This window comes from Echinops telfairi, unplaced genomic scaffold (assembly GCF_000313985.2).
Source record: "Echinops telfairi isolate 266 unplaced genomic scaffold, ASM31398v2 ScPeMD7_7424;HRSCAF=8462, whole genome shotgun sequence".
Lineage (NCBI taxonomy): Eukaryota > Metazoa > Chordata > Mammalia > Afrosoricida > Tenrecidae > Echinops > Echinops telfairi.
The window spans coordinates 7,049,531-7,069,996 of NW_022111324.1; the positions used below are offsets into that span (position 1 = coordinate 7,049,531).

Consider the following 20,466-nt stretch of genomic DNA (forward strand, 5'->3'; position numbering starts at 1 on the left):
TAATTATCTTTATAAATAAATATATTAAGTTATCAGCAATTTGGTTTTATCTCTCTAGAGAACCCTGTCTAACACATATGGTATCTCTATTTCTAATGTTTTTAAAGAGGCACCATTCCATTTTCCACTGTGGTTGTATCATTTTAGAACTCTACCAGCTGTGTATGAGAGTACCAAGTTGCCTGCATTTGTTGTTTTCCGTTTGTGTTTTTCTTTCCTTTTATCATTGCTATTATTGCTAGGGTGAGATGATGTCTTCTTGCTGTTTTGATTTGCATCACTCAAACGAGTTGATGATTGGAAACATTTCTACTTACTTGGTGGTACTTCATGTCGTTTGACCATTTTTTAATTAGAATATTTTCTTTTTGTTTATGAGGTATTAAAATTTTCTATAAATTTAGAGGTAAAGCCCTTGTTAAATAAAATGTTGCCCCAATTTATAGATTTGCTTTTTACTCTTATAAAGGGCTTTTGGTACACATAAATAAATGGTTAATTTTTTGGAGGTCGTAGGTTATTATGGTGGGAGCTATGGATCCTGTTTCGTCTTGCCAGCACCATTTGTTAAAGAGACTCTCTTCCCATTTAATTGACTTTTGGTCCTTTGATGAAAATGAACTACACATAGGTGGAGGGTTTTACTCCTAGATCTACAATTCTCTTCTGTTGGTCTATTTATACATTGTTTTGGCTACCCTTACTGTGTAATAGGTTTTGCATTTGGGAATTGTGAAGCCTCTTACGTTGCTCTTCTTCAGTAGTGCTTGGCTTATATGCAGTCCTTTTCCTTTCAGAGAAAGTAGATTCATTTTTCAATCTCTTTTGAAAATGTTGACAGAATTTGGGTTGCTGTTTTGTTATATTTATACTGTTGAAATTTCCACTATGATAAGTCTTCCTGTCCATTTAATGTATTTTTCTTGTAGTAGTGCTGAGTTAAAGCTTATTGTGCCAACCTGGCTGATAAACACATGTGGGATTAATTGAAGGGTGGAGTGATAAATGGCTCAGTCAGCCTCGCCTTTCTAGTCTCTTGCTTTGTGATGGTCGGACCAGGGTGCAGCTGCCTTAGCCAGTTTCCTGCTTTAGCTGGAAAGGCTCACTTCCTGCAAGACATCCCCAAGGAGAAGGCGCATGGACCTACCCTGATGCAGCCCTGGGTGCTAGAGCAGCTGGGTGAAGACCCCTGCCAGCGCTGAGATGCTTATACGTTCACTGACTTGGCTTTCCTCCTGCAGTCGGCATCATTGCATCTGTTTTATGAGATGGAGGAGGACTTTGTGGATTGGTGTCGGACATATGGGTTAATGTTGGACTTGTGGGCTTGGGCAGCACTGGTTTGGGATGTTTTCTTGATGTGCACTTACCCTTTATATAAAACTCTCTTATACATATGAGTTTCTGTGGATTTGTTTCCCTAAAGTACCCAGACTAGCACAAGTGCCTTGTAGTGTTTTTTTGTGTATGTCTTTCTACCGTATGTCTCATGTTAGGTTTATTCCTAAGTATTTCATCTTCAGGGTGACTTCTACAAATGGTATTGCTTACCTGATTTCTCTTTCAGTGTCCTCTTTGTTAGAAGAAATCTGATTGTTGACTTTGTACTTTGCCACTTTGCAGAATTCTTCTGTAAGTGATGTTCCTGTTGAGTAACTTGGATTTTCTATGGATAGGATCATATTTGCAAATAGAGATAGTTTACTTCTTCTTTGCCCACTTGATGCTTTTATTTCATTTTGTTGGCTCACTGCTCTGGGTAGGACTTCTAGTACAATGTTGAATAAGAGTGGTGATCGAGAGCTTTCCTGTCAGGTTCCCATTCTAAGGGGAATGCTTTCAGTCTTTCTCTGTTGAGAATACTGGCTGTTGAAGTTTTGCATCTATGCCTTACATCATGTTGGAATTTCCTGTGTACAGGAGGGTACCCCCCATCCAAACAGATATTTTTTCAAAGTAATATATTTAATTTTTTTTTTTTACAAAACAAGCTTATCACCTTCAAAGTACTCTCCATTACACTTAATGCATTTGTCAAATCTGCGATTCTGTTCCATTTTCCAAACTCATCTGTTTGGATGGCTGGCACACCTCCCTCGTTTTTTCCCTCACCTCTTCTGTGTCATCATATTGCATATTGCTGTCCTTTCATGTCCCTCTTCATTCGCGGAAACAAAAGGAAGGTGCACGCAGTGAAGTGAGGTGCATGGGGCAAGAGAGGGATGCTGGCTTTTGGCAAAAAACTGGCCCACTGGAATGACTATGTGAGCAGTGCATTGTCATGGTGGAAAAACCAGTCTTCTGTGCCACAAATTAGGCCTTTTTTGATCCACACTGTGAACCTCTAAATAGAAAGCTTGATCAACAGTCTGACCTGATAGAATGAATTTCAAATGCACTATGAGTCAATCTTTTCGTCCATTGGGAATTTGAGGGATGTCCAGAATGAGGTTTGTCAAAAACCACTCGTACAGTTGAGTTTTTCCCACAGTGCTGTCCTTGTAAGCTGTATTCAATATCACAACAGTTTCTGCAGTATTTTTCCTTAGCAGGAAACAAAATATCACAGGTGCATGCTGTTCTCTTAAATCAGCCATCACAAAAAATGAGGTTCGAACGAAACTACTTTAAAAAGAAAATTCACTCTGACCAGAGAGAACCTTCCCAGGAGACATTAGAGCAAGTTGCTAGAGCCTGGGGGTAGTGGGGTTGGGGTGTGTGAGAGGAGTCTCTTCCCAGTGGAGTTTTTTTGGGTGGTACCCCCTCAAATTCCTATTATGCCAAACAACATTTTCATCTGAAAGGGGTGTGGGATTTTATCAAATACCTTTCCTATGTTAATTGGTATTGTCATAAGTTTCTTCTTTGTTTTATTTATATGGTGGATTGTATGATTTTTCTAACGTTGAACAAACCTTATATCCCTGACATGAAGCCCATTTAGTCATGAAGTACTTTATATTATTATTAATTTTTGATGTCTTGTTGAATTCTATTTGTTTAGGATATTGTGGAGAATGTTTGCGACTATGTTCACAAAGGATATTGGATGTAATTTTCCTCTTTAGGAGTGTCTGTCTGATTTTTTGTGTCAAAGCTCTTGCTTTATGGAATGAATTTGGGAATATTCCATCCTTCTCATTGTTCTACCGTAGTTTTAGTGGAATTAATGTCTGTTTTTTCCTGAATGTATGGCGGAGTTCACCTGTAGCAATAATTTCTTTTATAAGAATTAATACCAAACTCATCCCAAGAAATTGGAGATGAGATTAGAAAAGTCCCAAAGTCTAACTCTTGCAAGCTGCAAGTCTCCTCCATTGCTGCCACCCTGCCCTGCTCCCTTCAGTATATCTCCTTACATCTCTGTCTTCTACAAGTCATTGTGGTGTCCCACAGAACTCATGGAAGTTAGAGGAAATGCCTCATGCTGTGGGGTATTGGGTACAGTTCAATCCAAAGGTTCAAAGGTAAGCCATATGGTAGAGCTATAGGAGTCCCCATTTTGGGCGCTTGCTGGTGATGAAATAATACCCCTTGCTTCTCAGTGGATTCATTTTATGCCCATTAGAATGGCATCTTGGGAATTTGTTCATAATTCCTCACAGGCAGATCCTATCAATATCTTCCCCCTTGCAGGAAAATTTCCTTTGGTGTGAGTTACCTGGTACAATCAGATTTCACCCAAGTAGTCTGTTCTCTGCTTCTGGACTGTATCTTATTTATGCACATAGGCCCTCGGGCCTCTGGCAAGATGTCTCCAGTATTCATTGGCCTCATACTAATCTTATCAGTCAGGCTTTTCCACAGGACACTCCAGAAACAGGTTTCTTTTTTCCCTCATCTGTAGCATGTAATTCCTTACATCCATTATAAGTAACAGGAACCAGGATAACCATCAAACAAAGAGTGTAGTTTGATTCACACCCACACTACTAATGTCAGATCTTAATCTCATGCTATGTCCTGGGCAAATAATGTCCACCAAGGGGAGTCCAGGTGGTGTAGTAGTTACATGCTGGACTCCGATCCCATCAGCCACTACATGGTAGAAAGATGAGGCTTTCAACTCCCATAAACAATTACAGTCCCAGAAACTCAAAAGGGAAGTTCTACTTTGTATTATAGGATCACTAGGAGCCAGCAGTGACTTTTTTTTATTGCCCTCCAAAATGGAACTGTAGCCACAGGCATATTAAATCTAAAATTATAACATTTCACATATGCTATGATGGCTGGAAGGGACATATTAATTGAGCCTAACTCATCATCAGCAAAGCTATCTAGGACAGGATTATTTTTCTTTTCTTTATGGGAATTTTTTAAGACTTGCCAAATTTCTTCTTCCCCTATCTATCATACAAACTTTCTACCTCAGACTGTGTTAATTTAGGTATTTATTTCTAGAAATTTGTCTGCTCTTAGGTTTTCACATTTGTTGGAGCACACGTCTTCATCGTATTCGGTTTAGTTGGTTCTGGCAATGCCATCCATTTGATCTCTTCTTTACGATACTTGTATTTTGTTATCCCCTTTTTCATGATTTTTGACCTGGTTTGTCAATTTGATCAATCCTTTCAAACAACCAACTTCTAGTCATGTTGATTCCGTATTTTGTTTATCTGTGGTTTATATCTGCTCTAATATTTATTATTTAATTTCTAATGTCTGTGGGCTTTTTTCCCTTCCCTACTCTATTTTCTATTGGTTGGAGTTGGAAGGTTAAGGGTTAAGGTGTTAATTTGGGCTCTTCTTGTTTGATGTGTGCAATTTATTGGTGTACATTGACCATTGAGCATTGGTTTTGTTGTGTCTGAAAGGTTTTGGTATGCTATGGTGTTTTCATTCTCATTTGATTCTAGAAATTTATTTCTTCATTTTTATTTCTTTAATACTCAACTGATTTTTAAACTGTTATTCAATTTCCATGTATTTGATCATTTTCCCCATCTTCCCATGATTGATTACTAATTTATAGTGTTGTGATGTGAGATGATACTTTTTATATCATATGTGGAATAGCATAAGTCCAACATCCAGAATCAGCTGTGTGCACTGAAAAAGAATATGTTACTGTGATGTGGGGTGGAGTGTTCTGTAGATGTCTGAGAGATTAAGCTGATTGTCTTGTTTAAATTGTGTGTATTTTTGCTGAATTTATTTCCAGTTCTTTTTCACTGTAAGTGATGTGTTAAAAATTATTCTATTGTAAAATTATTTTTCTACAATTCTGTTGAAGCTTAATTCACGAAGTTGGAGACTCTCATTGGGTATAAATGTTTATTATGGTTATATATCCTCTTGTTGGACTTTATCCTTTAATCATTGTATGTATGTGCCTCTTATAATAGTTTTTATCCAAAAGCTTATTTTGTCAGAAATTAATGTCAATCCATATTTTTAAATTATTTGCTTGATGTTTTTCATACTTGGACTTTTTTTTAAGCTTATTTTTATCTTTATGTCTAAAGTCAGTTTCTTTTAGGCAGCATATTGATATGTCTTGATATAATCAGTGTGATTATTAAAATTTACTATTTCCATTTGTTTGCCTTTCCCCTCCCTCATTCTGCTGAAGATTTATTTTGTTTGTACTTCTTTTGTTGCACGTGATTTTGTGTATATTGCGTCTTTATAATTTTCCACTTTTTAATTTGTTGCGAAGTTACCCTGAAATTAATCTTTCTAAGTTTAAAACAGTCTGTTCTACCTTGATATTGACTTAGGCCTCCTATTATTTAGAAGTTCTGTAACTACACTATTCTATCATTTTATTTTGAGTTGTCATCATTTATAGTTTAGTATCTCTGGTTTCCTTGTAGCGTTATCTTACTTTTTGAAAATAGCTTATGTTAGTTGGCTTCTGGGTGATGTTATGTGTTTTAATACTAGGTTGTTATCTGATTTTATTGATTCTCTGTCTGAAAAAACTACCTTTAAGTATTTCTTGTGATACTGGTCTAATTTTTACAGATTTCCTTAATTTCTGTTTTTCTGGAAAAGCTCTAATAGCAATATCACCAGCATGTTTGAGAGACAGCTTTACTTGACATATAATTCTTTGTTGGTGATGTTTATTTTTTCTCTCAGGGTTTTATATAATGTCATCCAATTGCCATCTTGTCTACATGGTTTCTGCTGAGAAAGCAGAACTTAGTTTTATTGGTTCCCCTTAGTAAAATTTTGTTTTGCCCAGGGTGCTCTCATGGACCTATTTTTGTGTGTTTGGGAAGTTTAATTATGTCCAGGAAATTATTTAATAGGTCTCCTGTAGTTATAGCCTTTGTAACTCCAGCCGAAGAGCTAGATGGTACTGTGCATATTGTATGTATTTCCTTTTTTCTTGATGATCCGAGTAAGAGAAGGGTAGGGAGGTGCTGGTAGGATTACATGATTCAGTAGTTGTGAGTGATTATTAGCAGGATTAATTATGGTTGTAAAAACCTGGAAATCTTCATGTGGAGACTGGTCAATTTTACCATCCTGCTGCACATAAAAGTAGCCATCTTGGAAGCAGGGAAACTGCCTACCATCATGAAAGAAGAACCCAGGGGTGGAGTGCATCCTTTGGAGTCCAAGATCCCTGCTCATTGGAGCCTCTGACCCAGGAACAGAAAGCTGTGACACCAGAGAAGCAGGAGAGGACGCGCAGAGGAACAGCAACAACAGAACGAAGGGCCGGTGCACAAAACACAGTGGTGGGCTTCTCAGTTCACAGGGTAGAATTGAATGCTTCTCAGTAAGGAGGCTTCCTTGAGAAGTGGGTTACCTTTAGGCACTTAATTGGGGAGCTGGATTTGCTGACACATAAAGCTAAAGCTGATTGCCTTCAGGTTGAAGCTCATAAGAGTTGATTTGCCCTTTGAGAATTTATCAGCACCTTTGGAATAGGTGTGTTTGTAGCATTGCCCAAGCAACTCAGAGGCCAAGGGGGCTATGTGACTGAGAGACCAGATCACAGACCAGGCAAAGGTGTGCCTGGTTGCATGGCTGAAAAGAAGCTGGCCTGACTAGAAGAATGGCACCAAGAGTATTCCTGATCCCCAATTGTAATCTGTTGATTTCCCCAATATGCCCCCAAACCATTAATATGGTCTATGAGTTCTGTGTGGTCATCGCAGTGAGTTATGGAAAGCTGCAGGGAAATAGTGCTATGGAAGGGATGGCTCGTGTTAGAATTGGTGAGGTGGAGGCATGTCTGACTTACGCCTTATAGGAAATGACCTTGGGCTGATGTTAGTTTGAGTCTCCTTTTCCCCTGTGAAGTTAGAGGAAGTCAGATGGTGTCCTATACCTTTACTAACAGTAATGCATTTTGGTGATTTTCTTTTGGGGTCTACCTGGAGTTTGTTGAGTTTCTTGGGTGAGTATAATCTCATTACAACAGGAATTGTTTGTCAGCAAATCTTTGAAATTTTCTCTTTTTTTTTTCTTTCTTTTAGCATTTCAGTATACATAAGTTATTCCTCTGATGGTGTCCCATATAATTTTTAGTCTTTCTTCATTTTCCCTCCCTGATCATTCATCTAACAAGATTGGCATCAAGGGATTTGCTCTCTTCCTTTGATTCAGTTCTACCCATTTGTTCTTCCATTGTATTACTGCTTCATGAAAATTTAGTGTTAATGTTCTGCGGTTTTAGTTACTATTTATTCTGTGGTTTCTATTAGTCTATTTTGCCACTTTCTTTATGTATTGTTTTTCAGAAGATAGCTATAGAATTTTGTTTATGTTCCCCTGTTTATTTGTGTTTTCCTTTATCCCTTCCTGAGTTCTTTGAGAGCCCTATGTCTTTTGAGTTCCATATTAGTTCTGTTTTCACTTCTTCCTCTGACCCATGGCCTGGTTCTTTGTTACACTTACTGTAGCCATTTTGTTCTGTCTCTTTAGGTGATTTGATTTTTTATCTGTTGTGTTCAAACAAAGCTGACTCACTACCATCAAGTCAATCCTACTCATAGTGACCATATAGGACAGGGTAGAACTGCCTTGGGTTTCTGAGACTAACTCTTTATGGGAGTAGAAAGCCTTATTTTTCTCCCTAGAAGGATCTGGTAATTTTGAACTGCTCACCTTGTGGTTAGCAGTCAAACACATAACCCACTACACCACCAAGGTTCCTGCATGGAGGTATTATTATATCTGTTTATTAATTACATGTTTTCTTGTTGTGCCCTGATTTTTATTATTATTATTTTTTAATGTTTCCATGTAGGCAGGCTTGATGTGCTACTCTGGTCTCCAGTCTCTCACCACCTGTCTTTGGGTTGGGTGGGTTATTGCCTTGATGTGTGAGTACAGGGCTCTGATTGCTTGTCTGGTGGGACATTTAAATGTGGGTTGAATGGGCATTGGTCACTGCCTTTCCTCGAGCCATTAGCATTCAACAAGTTCGTAGGGTGGCTGGCTAGTGAGGTGGGAGGATTATGAGTGATGACATACATCTTACCAGTTTGGGAAAAGGGGAAGGGTGCGTCTCTCATTGGGCTAGGGGAGAGGTGAAAGAGATTGACTGGGTTGGGTGTCAAGTGCCTTACTCCATGCCAGAGTAGTATGCCTATGGTCTGCTGGATTGGAGCAGTTAGTCTAATGCCATTGATCTGTGTATTGTGAGTGCCTGGCACTCTGGGGACAACTCCACTGAAGCAACTGTTCAATGCCCATACATACCCTCTAGTGTTTTAATTCTCTCTATCCTTGGCTTAGGAGAATCTCAGTGCCTGGGACGCCTAAACACAAAGGACTTATTTTGCTTCAGTCTTTTTTCTTTGTGGTAGTAGTAAAGTCCCCCCTCAAACTCTAAGATTGGCTCTTTTGTAAGCCGGCCTAGCATGATAACAAAAGTGACCAGTCCTCTTGGTGGAACACAGGAGCCTTATTTACATAGAATCATCCATTCATTTTATGAGTGCAAGAGAGCCATATATGTAGGACATACAGAGCAAACTCACTGCCGTCTAGCCAATTCTAACTCATAGGGACCCTACAAGGCAGGCTAGAACTACTCCTGTGGATTTCCAAAGCTGTAAATCTAAGGGAGTGGAAAGCCTTTTCTTTCTCCTGTGGAGCAGCTCCCGTTTTCAGATTCTTCTCTAATGCCTTTCTGAGGCTGTAAAGAGCCAACAGCTTCACCTGTCTCCGTCATTCCGTCTGCTGACCTGTCACGACCAGGGCTCTGTCATTGATTTCCATTGGATGTAATATTCCAGTGGAATTATGAACATACCACACTTTGTCTATTCATGCTATATTTTGGGAAGAAATTTGGATTATTTTTATACTTTTGTTATTGGAAACAAAACTAATAAAAGTAATTTGGTACTTAGATCTTGATGCATAATGTGTGGGAAATGTCTCCAGCATATTTACTTAATAATGTATTTGATCAGTACTGCTTTCCAGTTTTTGAAAGTGCTTATATTGGCTTATACTGCTACCATCAATGAGTGAGAATTCAGTATCATCCAAACTTGATATGAATCAATTTTTTAATCTAGTCAATCTAGGGAGTATGAAATGGTATCTCATTGGAGCTTTAATGTATAATTATCTAGTTGCTAAACAGGTAGACCATCTTTTCTTATATTTTGTAGCCATTTGTGTTTCTCATTTTATAAGATTCTTATTCATTCCATTTGCTCATATTTTATGTGGGGAATTTTCTTTTTTTTTTTTTAATTTTATTTTTTGAATTTTCATTATCTTACAACTCTGTTTTTCTACAAACGGTTTGAAGCCCTTTCCTATTGCAGATACTATTTCCTTTCATTCACTTTATAGAATACTTTGAGGGACATTTTAAAGTAGGTAAATTTATGGGGTGTTTTAAAAATTGAATCACAATCTTTTCCTTTTCCCAATGTTATTGTCCTGTTTTCTTATATTATCTTTGAAAAATGCTGTCTTTTTAAGCTTTCATATGAGACCTTTAATTGTTTTGGGTTTGTTTTGTTGTTTGTTGGTGTGATGTCAAGTGGTAATGTAACTTTTTCTCAAATGCATACCCAGTTGTTTCAGTGCCATTTATTAACAATGGTATCCTTTCTTCACTGATCAGCAATATCATCTCTTTTTCTCCAGTGCCCATATATATATATGTGTGACTCTGGATTCTTCTGTACTACTGGTATATTCTTCTCTAATGCCATATATTATTGCTCTCATTAGCTTAATGAAAATCCCTCCATTGTGTTCCTTTTTAAAGGTATTTTGGCCCTTTGTATTTTTATTTCTGTTTTAGAATTAACTTAGCAAGTTCCCCATCTCCCACGCAGAAAGTGAGAGGAATGGGGGAGGCAAACGTTTGCAGTTTTGATATGAAATTATTTTTAATTCATAGGTGAGTTTGAGGATAACTGATATCTTTACAAAGTTGAATCTTCCAACTAACGAACACTTAGTTATATCTTCTTTAATGTTTTAAAATTAAGTTTCATGATTTTTAGCTTACAGGAAGATTTATTGGTAGATTTATTCTAGAACTTTAAAATGAAATAGTAATTTTATGAATATAATCGCAAAGCTTTTTTTCCAATTTGTTGTATAGAAAGGCACATTATAAATGTATTTTGTGTATTGCAACCATATACTTACTGTGGGTGTTACATAATATGGTGTCAATTTGAGGATTTCAGAGTGAAGGGCCGGATTCTAGCCTATCAGATAGTAGCTTGATGATCTCATTTTGGAAGTGGTACAGAGATAAATAGCTTGCTGGAGGTAGCCCACATGCTCATTCCCTGCAAGACCTCCCTGTGGAGAAGACACATGAAGAGAGGCTGATGGAGCCAGACCTCTGGAGCCGAAGAAGCCACGTGGAAACCCCTGCCAGTGCTGGGATACTTATCCACAGGATCCACAAGACTTCTCACCCACTGGCCTGTGATCTTCCTGTATTCGGCGTCATTGCATGTGTTTCATGAGTCTGAAGATGACTTTATAGATTGGTATTGGACATATAGGCTAATGTCAGACTTATGGACTTGATCCAGACAGGGCTGGGGTGTTTTCTCAATGTTCAACTACTCTTGCATATAAAGCCCTTTCCTATAACATATGAGATTCATGGATTTGTTTCTCTAGTTCACCTGGACTAACATACCTGAAAATTTTTATTTTACTAAAATAACCCCCCAAAAGCATTGCCTTTTGTTGTTGTTGTTAGTGAGTAGATGTCTTGACTAATCCATTTTTAAAACTCACTTAATTCAACCTCATACAGCCTAACTTTTTTGCATACTAATGGAAACACTTTCAGTACATAATAGACTGTATTTATGCATCATGTACACATGTAATAAGAGAGGGAACCCTGGCCAGATTTTCATGGATGGCTCCAGGACAACTGCTGGTGACCCATCTGGCTTTGAGGGACACAGCAGGGCAAAACGCTAAATCTTTCGATTCTTGAGGATATTACAAAAATGGTCAAATTACCTGATAAGAATAATTTCTTATTTTTTCAACTCTGAAGTTTTCTTTTTTGCCTTATTTCCCTGGCTAGGCCTTCCAATATAACAAGAATAGAAATGATGATAGCTGCCACTATTTGTTCTTAGTATTAAAATGGGTGCCTTTTGATTGTCTTAAGCTGGGTGTTCAAGAGAAGCAAATCCAGTGGAGTGGGTTTGTGCTTATGTTTGTTTGTGTGTAAATTTCTATCAAGAAAACAGCACACACAGTTGTAGAATTAGGCAAGTCCAAGTCTTGGCAAGTTCATGGATCAGGTGTTAGGCTGAAGTCTTTAACCTGACTCATAACTGTAGGAATTGATGAACCCAGAATTGGCAGGAAAAGAGCCCTGGTGGCATAGTGGGTTATGCGCTGGGCTGCTAACTGAAAGGAAAGGTCAGCAGTGTGAGGCCACCACTCACTCTGAGGGAGAAAGATAAGGTTTTCTACTCTCCTGAAGATTTGCATTCCCTGGAACTCGAGAGGCAGCCACCCTCCATCCTCTAGGCTCACGGTGGGTTAGATTATGGGAGTGAGGAAGAGTAGTCGTAGACCAACAAGAGCATGACAGGCTGCTGGATGCAGAAGCCAAGGATCCCCAGGGTGGCAGGTCAGATGGCAGACCACCGACAGTTCCCAAGATGATTAGGTATTGTGGGCGGCCATTGGCCCAATTCCAAGGTTTTTCCATGGGGTCCGCCTATATTTGAAATAGGCCACAATCCCTTGAAGAAATTACTTTTAAATTGGTTACATCAATGCTGTACTCCTACCCTAACCTTACAACTGATTGGCTGTTCCTAGCAGATCCCATTTATGGAAGTGATTACTTTGTTAGGTCACATCATGGGGACTTACTGAGTTTTAACTGCCAAACCACTGAGAATCCTGGCTCTGCCAGATGGACATAAAACCTAATTAGCACATTGATGTTTCACCGTTAAGTATATTATTTAATTTTTAAGAATTGTTCTTTATCAAATTTTAAAAGTTTCTGTTTATGCCTATGCCTAGAATTTTTAATATAAGTGGTTATGGAAATTTACCCAGGGATTTTCTGCATCTTGTTATTATATGAAGTTTTAACACTTTGATGAGTGTGGTGAATCATATTAATTGATTTTTTTTACCCCGAGGACAGTCTTGCATTCCTGGAATAAGTCTACCTCAGTCATATTTTATCTTACAAAGTTAGGTGTGCTGTCATGTCAGATTCTTTTATACATGTTTGTAAATGAAACTGACATTTCCTCTTTTCACATATTTTTCTTCATCAACTTTTGATATCAAAGTTATATTATCTTCATAAAATGATTTAGGAAATGTTTCTGCATTTTGCCACTGCCACTGTTCTCTGGAAAAGTTTGTACAACACTGGTATTATTTGTTCCTCGGAGTTTTTTTAAACTCCCTTTAGTAAATTCTCCAGGCTTTTCATTTTCTCAGGGAAGAATTTACCTGCTGTTTAAATTTCTTTAATTGCTATGGGACTCTCAGTTTTCTACTTATTCATGTGTAAGGCTTATTAGTAACTTCTATTTTGTATGCATGTATACATTTATAAATATTAACATGAAATTGTTCAGTTTCTACTCCTCCATCATTTGAAAACAATGCCTTTGTTGTTCAAATTGTGTGTATTTGATTCTTCACTCTCCTTGTCAGTCTGAACAGAAATGTTATATTTTTGTAATAACTGGGCTGGCATTTCTGATTTGTGGTTTATCTTACACTATTTCATTTTGTTTTATTATTCCTTTTCGCTACTTTCTTTATATTTTCACCATGGAACTTGTGATCGTAGAATCCAAAAGCATTTGCTCACTGGCCAGATTCTAATCTTCTCTGTACCAGTGACAGTGCTGAATGACTCTCCTTGGAGCTTCGTCCCGGGCCCTGAGGCACGCTAGTCTTTGAATATCTGTAAGTGCTTTGAGGTTTGCTTTTGAATAATCTGTCATTACACCTCTTCTAGACCTCTTTGTCTTTATATCTTCTAATGTAGGTGTCCTTTTCCTTCTTATTTTCTCTATCACTTTTAATTGACAGACACTTTTACTCCTCTTAATTTTAGCATCACTTATCTGTGAGTGATTAGACAGAATCAAGGACCTCTGGACTATCCCATATCTCCCAATGAAACTCAAGTATCTTCTTAAAAGACGTTGCCTGCCTTTGCATCTTAAATCTGTATATTTCTCTGTGGGCTATTATCTAGGATTCTTCTTTTTGCTTTACTAGCTTTGAATCATGAGGCAAAAAGGAGGCTATCTGCCCGTGTAAAAATATACAGCCCTGGGTTCCCTCTATAAGCTTGCTGTGAGCCGGAGTTGACTTGATGTAGTAAATTGGCAATGAAAGCTTACCTTCATGTTATTTCCCAGCATCAACAAAGAGGGAGAGAACTAGGCAGTTTAAACCATTATCCAAACAAAAACTCAGTGCCATCTAGTCGATTCCAACTCAGTGACCTATGGGGCAAAGTAGAATTGCTTCTTTTGTGTTTCTGAGACTTTACATTTTTATAGGACTAGACAGCCTCATCTTCGTCCTGAGGCTGGAGAGGTTCAAACCATTGGCTTTCAGGTTAGCAGCTCAGTGCATAACCACTATGCCAGCAGAACTCCTTCACAGACGATTATGGCAGGCTCTACATCAGGGAATCACTGAAGTAAATCAAGCAGTCTTGTATGCTATACTGCTTTGCAATTAACAAGGGACCTGATACTGTTGTTATGAAAACTTGAAAATAGAATCACTGTGTAGAATTTTTATTGACTCCATGGTGGTGAAATACTTGGCTTTGGAAGACGTCTTTTTTATTATACACTAATCTCTATGTTCTTATCTTTGTTTTTCAAAATTCTCATCTTTATTTTTAACCTTGTTGGTTTTTTTTATATCATCTTTCTCTAATGGTGCATTATCTTAAAATCATCATATAAGTAATGACTTTCTGCACAAAGACAGCAGACAATGATAAAATATGTAATTTTACATTCATGAGACTAGTGTGTGCCATCTGAAAGTGACCCTAAGTACTTTTCCTCTTATTTTTTTAACAGAACTTTAAAAAAAAATTAGTTTCAGGTTAAGTGAAAAATTGTTTAGAAAGTACAGCGAGTTCTCATATATTTCCATTCCCTCTGTACACGCTGGTTTTTCATCACTTGACACAAGTATGTAACCTTATAGTTTTATTAACTAACTGTCTAGGTAGTTTCGTAGTTTGCATCTTGTGAGTGACTTTGGGGGATGACAAAAGCGTAGGAAGAGAAACGGTCACTATGAGATTTATCTTGAAGGGAGTCTACTACATGAGGGGACTTCAAACGTTTGTGGGGAAAATGGAATAGGAAGATAGTGGAATCTTTCCCACTAACATTTTGAAGCCCTCTCATACATAAACTTAAAAATTTTTCTTTGGGCCATGTGATGGCTCTTGTATGCTAGATATTATGTAGGCTGTATAATGCCAGAGCAACATGTAGAAATGCTGTATTGAGGTTCTAACTCATACTCTACTAACTGGTTTGTCCACACACACAAGGATCAGAATAAGAAGTTGGGTTGTCAAGGACACCCCTGCATGACACTTGCAGGTTACTGTGTTGTAACCTTCGATGACATTGTAGTCAGTATAAAATAGCTTGTCTATTTCTAAATCAATATCTGGTCATGGCAGAATGAAAGCTTTGTATTATATTTTGCAGACTATGCTTCTGAATGTAAACTAGTCCCATTCTCAGTATCAAATCTTAGCATATTGTTGTTTGCTGCTGTCTACTTGGCTCCAGCTCCTGTACAACACAATGAGACAGTGCCCGGTCCTGCACCATCCTCAGAATTGTTGTTAGGTTGAATCCATTGTTGCAGCCCCTGTGTCAATCTTTTGTTTTGGAAAGCTTCCTCTTTTTTTTGTCCTTCTACCTTATCGAGCACGATGATCTTTTCGGGGGACTGGTGTCTCCTGATGTAAACACGTCCAGAGTATCTGAGACCAAGTCTCACCATCTTCACTTCTAAGGAGCATCTTTGCTTTTGGTGGTCCTTGGTACTTTCACCATTCTTTGTCAGCATCATAATTCAGATACATAGGCTTTTCTCCAGTTTTCCTTATTCAATGTCCAACCTTCCTTTTCTGTTTGAAATTAGCTCATGGGTTAAAATAGGTGCAGTCAGCCTCAATTTCACTTCTCCTCCTTTTATAACCACTCAGACCAGTGGTTAGATCTAATGGGTAAGTAATTTGAAGGGTTTTTAAGGCTGTGACCCTTTTTAAAAAGTTTTCAATTAATTACTAATGTATTTTCTCCTTTAATTTGTAAACTGTGAACCATACAAAGAAAACATACTATATGTAGTTGCACAGTCCATCACGTCAGAACAGTGACAGTGTCCCTTTAAGTCCCATCCCCCCCTGTAGTTTCTTCTTCTTCTTCCACTCACCCTCTTTCCTTCCCTTCCTTAGTTCCCTCCCTTCCTCCCCTGGCCTCAGTCTTTGCCTTTGGTCTGAAAAAAATTTTTTTTTTTTGCTTTATAATAATGGTTCATGAAATATTTGTCTTTCTGAGATTTTCAGTGTCCAACTTTCATCTGCATAATAGGCAATTGAAAATACCTTGGCTTTGGTCAGGTGTACCTTAGTCCTTAAAGTGACATCCTTGCTCTTCAACACCTTAAGAGGCCTTGTGCAACAGATTTACCCGGGGTAATGTGTCATTTGATTTCTTGACGGCTCCCTCTGTGAGTATGGATTGTGAACCAGAGCAAGATGCAATCCTCAATTGATGATTTCATTCTTATTTATTGGGGTGTTAATTTGTGAGCATTTTTGTTTTCTTTACAGGGAGTTATAAGAAACTTGTATTGAAGGCTGCAATCCTTGAAATTCATCAGCAAAGCGCTATAAGTCTTACTTTCACAACAAGGTTGTATCATCTGCATATTGCAGGTTTTTAATAAGCTTTCCACCAGTACTGATGCAGTTCTTCCTCATAGTCCAGCTTCTCACATTATTTGCCCAGCATATAGAATGAATAAGTATGATGAAAGGATACAAACCTGACACACATTCTTTCCTGATTTTTTCATTATGTAGTACCCCCTTGTTCTGTTCAAATGACAGTCTCTTGATCTATGTATAGGTTCTGGATGAGCACAGTGAAGTGTTACGGAATTCCCATTCTTTTCAAGGCTACCCCTATTTTGTTACGATCCGCACAGCCAATAAAACACAAGCAAACATCTTTCTAGTATTCTCTGCTTTCAGTCAAGCTCTGTCTGACAGCAGCAGTGATGTCCCTTATGTCACGTCCTCATATGAATCTGGCTTGAATTTCTGGCAGCTCCATGTCAATGCAACTTTTTTTTGAATGACCGCCCATAAATTCTAGTTCTATGTGATAATAAATGATATTGTTCAACAATTTTCATACTTGGTTGGGTTGCCTTTAGAATGGGTACAAATGTGGATCGCTGGCACTCAGTTGGGCAAGTAAGCTACATTCCAAATTTCTTGGCATTGACGAGTAAGTTCTTTCATTGCTTCACCAGCTTGTTGAATGTTTCAATTTCCATTGATTCCTGGAGCCTTGTTTTCAGTTAATGCTCTCAGTGTAGCTTAGACATCTTTGTTCAGGACCATTGGTTCTTAATCAGATGCTGTCTCTTGAAATCATTGAACATGGATGAGTCTTTGGGTACAGTGACTGTATTTCTTCCATCTTTAATGCTTTCTGCATCGTTCGATAGTTTGTGGAATTTTTCAGTATTGCAACTCAAGCTGAAATTTTTTCCTCAATTCTTTCAATTTAATATATGCTGAGTGTGTTGTTCCTGTTTGGATTTCTCACTGTAGGTCTTTGCACATTGCATTCTATTTTACTTTGTCTTCCTGAGCTGGACTTTCCTGTTCAGCTATTTTACTTCATCATTTCTTTTATTTTCTTTACCTGTTCTATATTCAAGGTTGAAAGTCTCTTCTGACACCTACTTTGATCTTTTTTGTTAGTTTCTGTCTTTTTAATGACTTCTTTCTTCATGTGTGATCTTTTTAATGTTATCTCACAGCTTATCAGATCTTTTGCCATTACGGTCCAATGAGTCAAATCTATTCTTGAAATTTATGTGGGATATACTCAGAATTGTAGTCTGGCTCTTTTGGACAGGTTTTAAGTGATTAAAAAGTACTGGGATAGCATGTAGGAGATAATTATGGATGAAACTTCTTGCTAATGAGAAATCTGGAGCAAGCTACATTGGGGGAAATCTTAAAAATTAGTGAAACTTTTAATTTATTCATGGTTACCACCTCACTCACTGCCGTTGAGTTTATTATGTCTCATAGCAACTTTGGAGGGGCGGACTAGAACTGAGGCTGTAAAGTGTCGCCCGCCCCGCCCACCCCCAGCAGTTTTATTGCTACCTAATCCACATATCATACAATTAAATTGTATCAAGAATAATTGTACACTCATTGTACACTCACCACAATCAGTTTTAGAAACATCCCCCCATGGTTAATCACCTTTAAAATGAATTATGTAATCACAATCAGTTCTAGTGCTCCCTACTACCACCTGCCTTCCTTGTTTACTCCCCAAATCTCCTTACCCTTCCTGTCACCCACCACCCAGCTATATCCCTTGTAAACTCTTGCATCAGTTATTATCTCTGTGCACCCACTCCTTCTGTGTTTCACAAACTGGGAAATCCAACAGAACCAATAAAAAAACAAAGTGGTAAGGATAAAATATAAAAATAAAATTACAAATAGTGAGTTAAAAAGAAAAGACCCCATCAATATTTTAAAAGCCAGGAAAGAAATTTTTGTCATGGAACAAGTAAGAGATTATTGCACTAGAATAAATTCAGGTTGGGTCTATAGGAGGTCAACTGGCCAAGTGTCAAGATTGATCCAGCGTAATCAAGATTACATGGTCTGCCTGATACCCTGTTTCCCCAAAAATAAGACAGTGTCTATATTAAGTTTTGCTCCCAAAGATGCGCTAGGTCTAATTTTCAGGGGATATCTTATTTTTCCATGAAGAAGAACACGGTGCACATTTATTGTTGAACAAAAATAAAGGAAATTTATTACCTGTAATACGATACGGTAGTAGATGTCATCACAAACCAGCATAACCAGACAAACTGTGAAACCTACAGTGTCAAGAATTTCTTGTCACTACCATTATTTCCATGTACAACAATCTATGGTACATTTACTCATTTATTCAATGACAGTCATGTCATCATCTTCTGGAACATCATCATAACAATCTAAACCCTTATTTTCGGGGGATGCCTTATATTTCAGCGAGAGGCAAAACTGTAAGTAGGTCTTATTTTCGGGGGATGTCTTACTTTTGGGGAAACACGGTAGTAAGACTGTTTGTGACTCCTGCCTGTGGCCAGAGGGAATCTGCCAGCGGCTCAGTATGACTAGATACTTTGGGGCTCCCACTACCCTCCTTAGCTTTCTTCAAATTGGGTATTCAAAAATTTAGCTCTGATACTTTTCCCTTTACCATACTCAAAATTTTAAATCAGTAAACTTGCAAAAGTTTATTGTCCTTGTATTGTCAAACACGTGGCTGTACCCTTATCGGCCCTGAGCTTTAACCAAGGAATCTTTGAAATCGCTTTTTAAAGTTCTAAAAATTCTTCCATCCTTATCATTTATGAAAACTACTTTCTGAATCAGTTGGTCTGCTCAAGAGTCTGTTTAATTAGTTTATTCCCAAACTTGGCCAATTATTGCCCCCAATTGCCCTTTATGTAAATCATAAAATTATTCTGTTCCCACTAACTTTAATTTCATTCATGAGCCTTCCTTCCACATACGCACTCTTTGTAGCATGATGACAATCCGACTTAAAAGTCTCAGGAGTGGCAAAAGTCATTTCCTTAGAAATACTCGCTGACCAATGTGCAAAATACCATATTTAAATATTTCTAGATTGATGTTTTCTCTTACAATGCCTAACCCTATGAATAAGACATTCAATCATCTTATCAGGAGTTGTCACCTTCCAGGTCAGGTTTTCATCCATAAAATGCAGTTGATGTTCTTCAATGATGATGATTATAGTTTACAGCACCAGTGCTTTTCTCCCTTCTCCATAGAGCCTTATTATAGAACTCCAGTCTGTGAAACGGAATAATGTTGAGGTGTCCTGGGAGCCAGCACTTCAGTGAACTCCGTCTCCACCCATTTGTACAGTAGTGATATATTTTTCTTCCCTAAAGCCAGCTTTAGCTTTCATGCCTATTCCAACTCCAGTTGCGACAATCACTGCATTCACTTCTGACTGGTCTAATACTATCTAGTGGTTGTAATTTATTATTTATATCTTCTGTGATTGTTTCATAAGCTTTAGTTGTGTTTGTGTACTTGCCTATCTACCTTTAGAAGAAAAACTATTTTATACTATTTCCTCCTGTTTTAGAGTCCCTTCTTTTTGGTGGTGTTGATGCCTGGTGAACATTGGTAACTGAAGTCTAGCCACTTATTTCATTTGCGTTTCTTTCCTTAAGAGTTACAAGTATTTTGCTTGTTTTCTAGGCACGCAAACAAATGGTTTGGACTTTCAGAAGCAGCCTGTGCCTGTTGGAGGAGCGATCTCAACAGCCCAGGCCCAGGCTTTCCTTGGACATCTCCATCAGGTAGAATATTCTGCTTAAACAGCTGTGGAAAACAACAATGGGGCACAAAATGCCAGGACTTGGGGAAAATATTTCAGCATGTAGAGCTCCCTAAGTTGTATGAAAGTCTGGTGGTGCTAATTGCATTGAACTGTGCCATTCTGAATAGATAGTGTGAAATCCTGTCTTTTAGTTGATTATATAGCCATTGGCCTTGTAACTGTTTGCATAACAATCCCTTGTTATATAGGGAATGTGTATAGCACCTGGATTATTGTTCACGTGAGTGAGTCATAGTAGCTAACTATTGGTTGTAAGATATACTGTATCAGAGTCATCCAAAATGATCTCAAACCACCTGAGACTGAG

At 38.0% G+C, this 20,466-nt stretch overlaps 1 protein-coding gene and 1 non-coding gene across 4 annotated transcripts in view; one reads left to right on the forward strand and one right to left on the reverse strand.

The window, feature by feature from the left end:
• The window catches only part of POU2F1 (POU class 2 homeobox 1), a 126,915-nt gene that overhangs the window by 38,787 nt on the left and 67,662 nt on the right, over positions 1–20,466 (forward strand). For all 3 annotated transcript variants that reach the window (XM_004706752.2, XM_045298071.1, XM_045298070.1), the window contains exon 3: positions 20,018–20,118. In XM_004706752.2, the coding sequence (XP_004706809.1) occupies positions 20,018–20,118 (101 nt within the window). The remainder of the gene's footprint in view (positions 1–20,017; positions 20,119–20,466) is intronic.
• On the reverse strand, positions 15,588–15,706 carry LOC115872477. The gene has a single exon (XR_004047875.1). It is a non-coding gene; the product is annotated as a small nucleolar RNA SNORA61 (small nucleolar RNA).